This window comes from Rhagoletis pomonella, unplaced genomic scaffold (genome assembly GCF_013731165.1).
Source record: "Rhagoletis pomonella isolate Grant_MI unplaced genomic scaffold, Rhpom_1.0 Rhpom_scaffold_00011, whole genome shotgun sequence".
Classification (NCBI taxonomy): Eukaryota; Metazoa; Arthropoda; class Insecta; order Diptera; family Tephritidae; genus Rhagoletis; species Rhagoletis pomonella.
Window position 1 is genome coordinate 19101151 of NW_023458565.1, and position 12938 is coordinate 19114088.

Here is a 12938-nt window from a genome sequence, read left to right on the forward strand (position 1 = left end):
TCTAATTTTTTTTTATTTCAAAATAAAAAATTTGGTTATACTTTTCCGACATAGAACAATCCTATGGGGTGAGAGCATAAAACTTCCGACTTTACGTATTTTTTTAACACCCTAATGTACATACGTAGTTTCACACACCATTGTTTGTTTATATTCTACAATTCGGCTAAGGCTGAAAATCGAGGGTGAGAGCATAAAAATTCAGACTTTACATTTTCCCAAATGCATTTTTAGACCACCCTAATGTACATACGTATGTATTTGCAAGTAGGTAAGTTAAGCGTTAAGTTTCTCAGCTGCTCTGTGAGTACATTTACTATGTAACACGCAAGAAATAGACATAAGTCTTTGTGTTTGAAATTATTTTATTTATATCTTGAATTGCATCTCAACTGAAATTAAATGTTGGCGGAGGTTCAATGGATATCAATTGCATACTAAAAATGAAAAATAAAAATACGTACATAATAATTACATTCTTGTATAATACCCGTAATAAGTGTAAATAAAATAAAGTAAAATAAAATAAAATAATCTGTGTGAAGTTTTCTAATATCTCATCGGTTGCGTCAGCAGGTAGCGAATATAGGAATCCCCGTAGATGTATAGGGTGGATATGGGATAAAATACTATGCGCAGACCAAAACAGAATATCAAACACGAAGACCTCTATCTCAGAGTGTGCGGCTATTCTTGGATCAGCTTCTGTATTTCATGTAAGAATCGCCTGCCAACATTTCTTCCAAGAGGTATAATATGTAAACATAGATAATAGACCGTATCAGAAAAAAAGTTCACCGTACACCCTCTAATCTGAAGAATTTTTACACGACAATTTCGAAGAAAAAAAATATTTTTTTGCCCAAAACTAAGAGGTTGTCTTTACATATATTTAACATATTATCGGCATTTACAGGCGAATCTTAAGGTATGACATATCGACGTTTTTGTTCCAAAGTCCATTGACCTCAAGTACCTCGCAATGTCAGAAAATTGGCTTGCAGCTTAACTGCTACCGATAAATGATGCTTACTCCCTCCCGGATCGCAATTTTAAAAAATAAAGTAAATGAAATCAAATTAAAAAAAATAAATAGATAAATAAAGATTACGACTTTTATTCAGGGTCCCGTTGTCAATATTTTTCATTCCTTCCTCGCAGGTTTTTTTTTCAGCACTTCTTCATGGGTGGGCTCGCTACAAATGAACATAATTCCATACATACAAACATACATATGTATGCATCCTCAAAGTGACTTCTCATTGTGCTTTCGTTTAGCTGATCGCATTAGACCACATATTTTTTATGATTACAAATACCTATACATATATGTGCATGTCGGTCGTTTGCTGGACGAATGCCATAGCTAGCCAATCAAAGAATTCAAAAAACAGGTTTACGATTTTTGGTCTGTAATTAACAGAAATAAATTCTGTTTGAACAGAAATAAATAGAAACTTAGAAATTTAATATGTAAATAAATACAAATGAGAAATTTAAGGAAAAGCTTAAAACAACCATAAACTTTAAAATTGGTTTTATCGAAAAGTTAATTATTTTATTGTTATAAATATGAGTTCTATCCAGATTTTTTTAATATTTTTGAATATAATACAATTTTGGTTTCTTTAGAGAGTAGGCAGAAAATGCTATAAAAACCAAATCTCCAAAGTGTCGAGTTTTTTTAAAACACTGCTCTTTAAAAAACACTGAAACTATTTTAATGATGTATTAGTTGTTTTTATATTCATTTTGTTCCTTGGTGAGTAATCTTCCCGACTTTTGTACAAAGCGGAATTTCGAAAGAAAATTGTTTGGGCCTTGCTATATTAAGGCTAAGCGTTTTTCTGCAAACCTTATTCGGTTTCTGGTTTTTTTAATTATGACATTCTTGCAGCAAACGAGCGCTATGTACAACTGTGCGAATATCGCTTATTCGCAACACTCTTATTCCGTTTTTCAACTAAGTATTCGTCGATTTTTATCGCAAAAAAAAACTATTATGCTTTCCACTATTGCCGCTGAGCTACCACCAAACAACTTCTTCCTCCTTTTGCCTTCTCCGCGCCCCTACTACCTCGCTGTAATGCTTTTAAGAACTATTCGAAATAATCTTTTTTCACTTTATTTGTACATCGCTGCAGTACTGTGTAATTCGTTTGGCGTTTCTTTTTTTGTGCCAAATTAGTGCAGAATTCTCTGGCAAAATATATATAATTTTTTCGTTTTGTAGTCTTTCATTGTTTTTGTTTGCTTTTAGATGCTATTTCACATTCCTGTTTATTTGCTGAGCTTTCATTCATTACAATTGTTGTACTTGTTGTTGTTGATAAAAGTCACTCCCTATTGTTAACAAAATTTCTTGTTGTATGAGCTGAACTAGTCGACTTCTAACTTGTTGCTGTTTTGTTTTTGTATACCTGCGCTGTTTTGTTTTATTGCTTGTAATTTCTGCGACTCTCACCATTACTGCCCTAATTTTGTTTGTTGCACCACTTAAATGCAGGTCTATACTTTCCATCCAATTTCTACTTCCAGTGACCTCTTTTGTTTGTCATTAGGGATTTTTGAAGAGTTGTTATTTTTTTTATACATAAGTATGTATATTTAAAAACTAACGAAGCTATGGGGTCTAGTACATACAGATGCACATAATATTTTTAGTATATTTTTTTTGCAGATGTTAGGCCAGAGAGTTCAGCATGCAGCAAGGCAGATTAAACAAGCAGCAGCATAAGAGCATTGCTTGAAAATTAAGAGTTTATTCCGTGAGGGATTACTTTTAAACACAATTTGGTATTCAACTTACTATTAGCTGAAAGTATGGACCTATTCTGATCGTGTTAGTTAAAAGTCTTTCGTACGACAACTGAAGAAAATATCTATCGATATTTTTATCGACATATTTATAGAAACATTTATCGATGTTGTTGTTCATCCGGAAATAGTCCCAAAAGTCCGGATATAGTCTCGAGAATCTCAAAAATTCCTAAGTAGTATCAAAAATCCCGAAATAGTCCCAAAAATCTCGAAGTAGTTCTGTAGATACCCTGCCCAAAGAGTCCCGAAATTCTGGTAATAGTTTCGAAAATCCCACAATAGCCCCGGAAATCCCGAAATAGTCCCGAGAATCCCGAAATATAATAATTAATTACAAACCTGGTAAGTACTAATTTGCGTAGAACTGGAAGTTGGAAAATACTTGAAAATCGTATCTGTGCTGCACAAGAAAGTATTATGTATCTAGTTGAAAAATCAAATCAATTCGCTCAAATCACAAATAAATTTTCTGACAATCGGAAATGTGCTACTCTTCCACGAAAATAATGAAATGTGCTAGTCTTCCTCGCGAGAATCTGAAATGTGCTAGGTAAAATTCGAGAACTACCAAAAAATTGCCATACAAATTTTCAACTTTTCAATTACTTTTCTTAGATATACAGTTTTGTAGCCCGTTAAATTTTAATATAATAAGATGCAAGTTTCAAGTCTATAAAAACTACCGTTGATTTTTGAGAAGTTTTTTCTTTGTCAAGGGTGTTTCGCATATTCTTCCATATAAAAGTAGATTTTGTTCATGCGCTATATGGAAGAAAAAGGGAAACACCCTTGAAAAAAAAAATCTCAAAAAGCAACGGTAATTTTTAGAGACTTGAAACATGCATCTTATTATACTAAAACTTAATGGGTTACATAACTGGGTACTCAAAAGAGTACTCTAAGAAAGCTAATTGAAAAGTTGAAAATTTTGATAACAATTTTTTGGTATTTCTTGAATTTTCCCGAATTCTATATGATATTGAAAATATCTGTTCTGCTGGTTTTTGCTGTAGAATGGGTTATATTTTTATAACAAAATAAGAATAATTTGTATCGAAAATACAAATGAAGAAAATCGTCAAAACGTCAGGGTATTCATATTTTTGACGCTGACTGTATATAGATGAGTTCAGCCCAATAAAAAATTTTCATATAACGCCACTCTCTAAATAGCAAAAACAAATTTGAACAAATGTACAAGTCGCGTAAGTTGGCTTGATTCAAAGCGAACATTTGAAAGCGCACTTAAAGCACACTATGCGGGCATGCCGGTAGATCTGCAAATCATGGCTTGGAATTAAAACCGGCCACTGCTTAATGAGAAGACATGCTGATACACCGAAAGCATCTCAGTCACTGCCCTGGGACTAGAATATGCTCATTTCACCATTGCAACTTTGACCGTCTGGCGGGCCTAAGTGTAATAGACGCCCATGAATTCTCGCGTTTTATTAATACAACTAATTGGTTATATTTCTGGGTGGGACGGAAATGAAACATTGCTCTCAAACCGGTATGAAAAGGCTCTCGCATCGTAGGGGCATTGAACAGTGCAGGGTAGGATACTGTAAAAACGTTACGAATCTTAGGTCCATCTCAGTAAGATGAATAAGTGAGCTTCTGCTGACCTTCTCAAAAGGCTATACAGTTGTAAGTGAGTACACAAATGATCAGTAAAAAAATTTATCACGAATTCTGGTCTCATAGGACAGTGGTGCTTATGTAACTAAGCTGATCATTGAAACTTTTATTTATCGAACCCTAAAACCCCATCGTCTTATGATTTCAAATTAAGTATAACCTCACGCGTGTTAAGACTTCCTTTACATACTTCCGTATCTATGCATGAATATTTGACATAAAAGGAGCAAGAAAATAGCCTCAAAAGGTTTCCGGATATATTTTCGAATTACTTATTTCTGCGCACACTTCACTTGCAAGCTTTCAAACTTGTTTTATGGAGATCTTAAAAAGGAAAATGGTGGCTGGCTATACGAGGGAGGATGTTAATCAGAAAGCGAGGTGCTGAAACTTGCACAGATGTGCGTAAGTAAGTATGTATGTATATAGATATCAGTATAAAACTTTTCTAGATAAATCTAAGATGGCAGAACGTGCTCTGGTTATTTGATTAACTTAAGTGTATTGGTGGGTAATAAGACGTTGGAGCGTAAAATAAGGACGAGCTGAGAATATTGCATATAAGTACACCTATACATATACATATGTAGGATAACATACATGCATGCATATTTATGTATGTATGTGCATATGTTTTAACTGCTTGGTATTTATGAGCATTCAAGTGGCGCTGCTATATATCCATATCCTTATACATATGTACATACATATGCGTATGCGTAAAAAGGACTTGAAGCGAATTGTATGTGCTTGCGTTCAGTTTGATAACGCTGCTCATAAACCAAGTTATATTGATAGTATTGGTAGGGGATTCAGTTTTGTTTTTGTTTTTTTTTTTTTTTGTTCGGTTTTAGTTGTTTTAGTGTAGTAGGTGGCATTAATGTGACACGTTGATGATTGGGTATGACAAGCACGTCGCGAAAATATGTTGGGCTAAGTTGCCATATGTGTGTAGGTACATAGTATGTATGTATGTATGTGTGTATAAATACACCACAGGCAAAGGAGCGAGTTTTGAAGTAAAATCGATTTGTGTAAATATATTGGCATTCGAAAATCACTGCGAAAAGCAACAAAAGTTGTGGGGAGATGAGTGCCAATAATAATTACATTTTCACAAGAGATACATATATTACTTTTGTAAGAGCAACTGTAGGAGAAAAAAGTTTTAGGGAGAATGGATGATGTACATATGTACTATGTACAGTGACGCAAAAATAAATAGGGAAGCGAAATTTTAACAAGTTGTGGCTTTTTTGTTTGTTTATTGTGTTTGATATTTTTTTTTTAATAAATCATAGCTCTCTATCTAACAACAACCAGGCAAGTTCGAATTTTCAACTACATACAAAAATTAGGAAAATTATACAAACTTTCGTAAAATTTTCAAGCTTTTTTATTTGAATTCGGAAAATGCTTGATTGAACATTTTTGTAGCTAGTAATTAAAAAAGTGCAAGTTTGAAGTAGCTAGGGACTACCCTTGGTGGATAACACCGCCATCAAAAAAATTATGACAAATCAATCATTAGTCCTAACTATTTTAAACTTGTACTTTATTACACTAAACTTTAATGTCCGCACTACAAAAGAGAATAACTAGTTTTTTTTTTTATTTCTGAACAAAAATATTGAATTTTTGATGAAAACTTTTTGAAGTTTGTCGATTTTTTATAAATCTTGTACAAAGTTAGAAATTTTGACTTACATGGTTTTTATTACATAGTTAGCTCTACTTATAAGTAGTAAATAAACAAAAGGAAAATAGCCAAAAATTTAAAAATTTTGCGTCCCTGTTTATTTGCCTACCACCGTATGTAATAGGTAATGGTAATGTATTTTGATACGAGTAATGATAATAATAATGACAATATTGGTGATAATGGTAATGATAATTGTAATGGTAATGGTAATGATAGTAATTGTATTTTCAATGGTAATTATGGAAAAGTTATTTAATAATGGTAATGGTAACGATAGTCATAGTGATATTGGTTATTGTAATAGAAGAGGTAGTGGTAACGGCAATGGCAATGGTAATGGTAGTTGTATAAGTAATGGTATCTAATAATAATCATAATGGTAATGGCAATTGTAATAGAAGCGGTAGTGGTAATGGTAATGGTAATGGTATTGGTAAAAGTAATGGTGATAATAATGGTAATGGTAATAGCAATGATTATTATAATTACAACAGAAATGGCAATGTTCTTTTGAATGGTAATGAAAATGGTAATAGTGGATGTAATGGTAATGGTAATAGTATTGTTATAATTGTGGTAATGGTAAAAGTAATTATCCCAGTAACCCTTACCATTACCATTATCACAGGCCATTTCTCGAGTCAGTGTGTTTCAAATCAAAACTTAGCGAGTGCTAGGCTCATACTCTTGCCTGGTCTTTTTCTTTCGGTTTAACCAACGAACTTTCATTGAAATAAAAACATTCATTCATTAAATTTCCAATTTTAAGTCATAAGCAAGCATTCGGTAGGCTAGACTGGCTACAGCCAATATAATAAAAAAAAAAAATATTTCATTAAAACGCGTTTAACCAAATGTGTGGCGCCTGTAAATACTTTGTTTAACAAAAAAATTTTTCAATATTATCTCAATCTCTAGTTAGTTGGAACAACAACAACAACACAAGATATGCAACAAAAAATTTTGCTAGATCACCTTCCTCTGCAGCATGGCAGTACCAACAACAATGTTGCAATCCAAAGCAGACAATGCACAGACAGAGACGTGGGAAGAAATGGGAATTGATGAACAGAGCGCTGCAGCAATAACGGAAAACAAATATTGTCTGCAAGTTTACTACCCGCCCGTTTATTGACAAAGTAACAACGGAACAACAACATCATAAGCAATAATACAGTAATCATTGTGTTTTGCAAAAAAAAAAATACAAAAAAACAACCAAAATAAAGAAAAAGAAAATTAAGCAAAAAAACTTGCTACGAAATTCAAAATTAAGTGGAAAACGTAAAAATGTGGGTGTCAGTTTATTGGACGCTGCAACAACCAAATGTAATGAACCGTACAATGGCGTGTACCGACAACGGCAGTCGCAATGACAGCGCAAATGACGACGCGCCGAGACGGCGTAATGGACAGTGCCATGAATGAATCTTTGGGGAAAAGTGAGTGTGGCCTTGGGCTATTGGTGCATGGAATGGGTATTTCACCAGTGTTTTAGACGAAACAATTAAAGATGGCTACGACAACATGTAAATATATCGATAACGATATCGATATACAGCGATAAGTACATATGTACAGTGAAATATAAATGCCTACATACATACATATATATGTACATATATGTATAGGTGACCACATCGATAACAATATTGGTTAGGTTTTTATGTAAGGAAGAGCCATACGCAAAATTATTTAGGATATCTGGCTGGGATCGAATCGTAGCAGCAGTGAATGACCAAGTCGCCAGGTAACAAAATTATACTTCGATTTATAAGAGATGTGAACCTACTGCTCATCGCGTAATTTGGCATGATAACATCAATGAACAAAAGGCAGAACGTACTCGATCGTTCAAACGTCCATTCAATCACAAACGGCAATCGCATGCGGGAAAATTTGAGAAAATGTAAAACGAAATTTGGAAATTGGGCATGACGAGGTAGGAGCAGCAATATAATGGCTGGAAAAACACAAATCAGCTGGAACTGACGGCCTGTCGGCTCGGATATTTATCAATGAGAAAATTCTTAATTAAAGGATAATACATTAGATGAGTTTTGCAGAAAATGCTATTCAATCGCATACTTTAAATGTTTTCATATCAGCCAGAAATAATCGGAATGGAAAAATAAAAATAAAAATGAACAAAAACCAACAAAACCAAAAACCACATGATCAAGTGTGAATTGCAGCGGAGTAGCTGCGCTTGATTGTAGTTGGCTTAACAAATGAAATAGAGGAAGAAAGCAACAAGAATTCACAAGGCGAGCTTAGCACAGTGCATAGGCAACTGGCTGAGTCAGTGGGATCGTCGGTTCGAATCCTACTGAAAGAAGTCTGATGAGGAAATGTGGTGATTTCCGTAATAGCTATCACTTCTACCATTTTTTTCAAATAATTGTTGCTTTTTCACAATAAGTTTTCCATTAAAAACGGCCTCAAGCTCATTAAAAATGTTTGAAAACAATGTAAAGTTAAGAAGTGCACTTTAAAATGAATTCTGTGCTAATATTCGATTTTTTTTTCTTTATTAAAAATCAATTTTAGTCATAATTCCATCGCTTTAACACTTCTGTGCTTAATCGGCGAAAAACTTAGCCAAGTGATTTTCAGCGGCTCTTCGATCGCCCAATTTTTTAACATCAACAGAGTATTGCAGCGACCGGAACAAATGGAAGTCAAACTGGCTGGACGGTAGATGCATTAAAACTTCCGGACGACGTTCCGTCAATTTTTTGCCATTTTTTGTCATTAAAGATGTGTGTAACCTGGTATTCTTTCGATGGAAATAACTTCTTTTCTGTTGGCCAATTTTGATCGCTCTTTCTTGGTTGCTTTGTTCAGACGGTCGAATAGTGCACAGTAGAGCACCGATTTATCGTTTCGCCACGTTGTAGCTAGGGATGTCAGTGGCAAAAATACATCGAAGTATTTTGTGATTCGATGCATCGAAAAGTACATCGATATTTTTCAATACATCGAAGGGCGTACATCGATGCATCGATTTGCATAGGGTTTTTCAAATATTATTTCACAGCAAAATATATGTGTTATAAGCAAAATTTCCATTTTTTGGTCAAACTCGCTTCTCTTTTTTGCGCAATTGAAAAATTGAAAAGCCAGTTCAATGTACTAGAGATGTCAGTTTTCAAAAAATCGATGCATCGAACATTGAGTGGAAACTTTTCGATGCATCGAAGCATATCGTCGAAATTTTCGATATCCCTACACTCAACATAACCTTGTTGCCGTCAATGCAGGCTTTAAAGTCATTTGTTTTTTTTTTTTTATTCGTATTCAACTGCTTCACTGATCGCAACTCGGTCAATCAAATTTCTTTGCGTAATTCATGTGGCACCCAAAAATCGAGCTTCTTTGAATAGTCTGCTCTTCCTGTCAGCTTCTATGCTGGTCTGGCTCAACCATTTGTACTATTTTATCGATTTTTGCAGTGACTAACCGACCAACCGACCAGATATTTCACTCTATTTCAAAGATGTATGGATGTTCAGAGACTTTTCATATGAGTCAATATTATTAGGGTATTTAGTTTATGTACTTAATAATTGTTTTTAGCGAGTCCATCTGAGTGCAAAAAACCAAACTTAATAATCGTCAAACAATATTTTTCAAAAATTTTTCTTCCATCCAGTTTTATGTTATTTTCCTGTCAGCTTCAGTCTCTTTTGTTGGCTATGGTCTTAGCGTTTGTTGTTTTTTTTTCGTCTCTGCAGATTTGTAATAAATTATATTGTGTCTGCGTTGTTGCTAAAAATCATTGCAAATATGTATACTCCAAAAATATATGTAACAGTTTAACGTTTACACAGCAATTTTTGGGATCTTTCGCTTTATTTTGCCGAGTACCAAGTATACTTGGGACATTGGAGTATGTAAGTATGTACATACATACTATGTGTGTATGTATGTATGTATGTATTTTTGCATTTTGCCCTGTTAAAGAGACAATGATGATGGCGACATCAAAATGTCGACGACCATTACTTATATATGTAGGTATATGCATGCTTCCATATATGTATACGAGTTCATACATAATCATTTATGTACATAAATAAATTTTAGCTTGCAAATATTCAAACAAACTGAATTATAACCACCTTAAATTAGCGACGCAACGCAACACGACAGACAGCAACAGTTCAGCAGCTCAGCCGGTAACCGCAAGCTTTACGACGTTGTCGCGCCTTCGTTGAATTTGACGCGGCGAACCAGAAAAATTTGCTTACTGCTTCCATTGTTTTTGTTGCTGCCCTGTGGGGAAAATCTCGAGTTCTGAACTGGTGCGCTTCTAGTACATGTAGGCCCACTACTAGTTCGCGATAAATCTCTTTTGCATGCACTGCATTACCTTTTCTAATAGTTCAGAACCAGTCCTAATTTCGACAGATGGGATCTAGTTCGCTTTGCACCCGTTTTCTATAGTTTCGAACCAGTTGATGTTCTTTAACAGTCCTTTTGGTTTTACCATGGTAGCGATTTTTAATTATTTGCAAATAAATATGTTTTCAATCTGAAATCAAATTTACTTGAATGATTGCAAGAACTGTACGTTTACATACCTTTGGCAGTAGCTGAATTTGCAGGGATGGTGGCTGTTATTGGTTAGATTCGAGAAGGTCCCAAAATGTTAACATGTTGACACAAATTTTAGTTTTGTATTACCAAGCTATGAAAAAGCATCTGCGAAGTGCAGACTGAAAGCGCATTTGAACGAAAAACCCGTAAAGCAAAAAAAAGTCTATTTAAAGTAAATAAGCCCCCCGCTGCATCCCTTTTCCAGGTAGTTCCGAACTAGTCCAAAATTCGCCCTAAGAGATCTAGTTCGTTGTGCATCCCTTTTTCTATGGTTTCGAACCATTTCTAAATTCGTCATTTTAGATATAGATTTCTAATTTTGTTTTTAAACTGGTGGCGATTTAGTTACGATCGGACTGGTTCATTTTTGGCGATAAAGATCTAGTACGGAACAACAAATTTGGTCCACCAGTTCGGGGTTTCCCTACTGGGTATGCTTGGCTTTGGTTGAGTATAAAAGTATATTTTTGTTGTATTGAAAAGCATGTGCACACAACGCTTTCGGCCAAGTTTGTTGGACTCAGTTGGCTGTAAACGCAAAGGTTGTAAAAGAATTTTGTCAACAATGATTTTTGGTCAATTTGGCTGTGGGCACGGTTGCCAACTTTTGCATTCTTCAAACCGGGACATAAATTTCAAACCTGATTTTTTTGAAAATTATCTATTCAAAATAAGAAAACAAGAAAAAAATTTAATACATAAAAAATTCCATAATACAAAATTTCAATGTTAGTACTTGTAAATAATTTAAAGCATAAATTAAAGTTGAAATAAAAATCACCACCAAATTATAAATTATGAATTTCTATATACATACATATGTATGTATTTGGCATGGGGAATTTTTCACAATGAACACGTGTAACTTTTTTACTGAAAATTTTCCGTGAATTTTTTTTAAAACATAGTTTATACTACAACAAAAACATAACGATTTATCTAAACTTCGTGAAAAACTCAGGAAAATTCAATAAATTTGCCTACAAGTTGACATTGTTGTATAACTAAGTGGACTTGGCACGTCTTCACCTTTAGGTAGCGAAATACATCTGTTTTGTGAATTCTTAACTTAGAAGATTAGCAAACATTAAAAAGAAACGGTTTTTGTATTTTAAGAAAAAAAAACTCGATATGCAGGCGTCTAGGACTTACCGTTGATTTTTGCCATTGTTTTTTGCTTACAGTGCCAAAAATGACTTTTTTTCAACAATAAAATTATAAAAATTTACATTAAATCTTAGCTAATTGCACTTTAATTTAATAAAATTTAATATACCCTGAAACTGTGTACACAAAATCTTTCTAAAAAATCCATATAAAGAGCTTTAAACTTAGATTTATACGATTTTTGGTAAAGAGTAAACCATATCTTTACAAAAAAATAACTTAAATTAAATTAAATTAAAATTAAATGATAAAAAATATATTGTTAAAACTTTTGGACGGTAAATATGGTAGATCAATTAAAAATGTTATAAACTAAAATTTAGCCACTTTATATCCATTAGTTGTTGTAACAAAAGATGTACACCTTGTAAAACCGGTATATAACGAAAAAATTAAATTTTGAGAACAAGTAAATTTTTCTTTAAAAAATTCGCAGGCTAGAGACTTATAGTTTCGTCTACATTAAATGTACATTTTCTTTTAGAATTATATAGAGAAACCGAAAATACCATAAAAATAACTTTCGTCCGAACAATTTGACCACCCCAATGCACATATTTTAAAAGTTAAATTTTTTTTTTACAACGAGTTGTATAAATTTTTTATTTTTTACCAAAAACCGGGACCGGGACATAGCTCTAAAATGCGGGTCAGTACCGCCGAAAACGGGACGGTTGGCAACCGTGGCTGTGGGGGCAATGATTTCTTGTGGTTAGGTTGGTTTTAATGAGACAAACCATTGGTATGTACCTATTTGTGTATATTTTTGTATCTACATACAAACATAACACATTATAAGCACTAAAAAAATAGCAACAATTGGAATGACTAATCAGCTTATAGCAAAAAAGTTGCAATTGTTGCACTTTTCATTTGGATTTATGGTTCGAATTTTTTTTGAAGATTTTTTTTCGTTGGAATTGCACATGTTTGAGTATTTGTTTTTTAATTTTAATTATTAATAATAAGAACCATATAAATCCAAGTTTCAAACTTTGTATGATAA

The 12938-nt window shown here is 33.5% G+C and overlaps 1 protein-coding gene across 1 annotated transcript in view; it reads left to right on the forward strand.

The window, feature by feature from the left end:
• Positions 1 to 6517: 6517 nt before the first annotated feature.
• The window catches only part of LOC118747202 (probable WRKY transcription factor protein 1), a 146432-nt gene continuing 140011 nt past the window's right edge, over positions 6518 to 12938 (forward strand). Inside the window, exon 1 of the mRNA XM_036481192.1 lies at positions 6518 to 6745. Coding sequence (XP_036337085.1) covers positions 6518 to 6745 — 228 coding nt within the window. The remainder of the gene's footprint in view (positions 6746 to 12938) is intronic.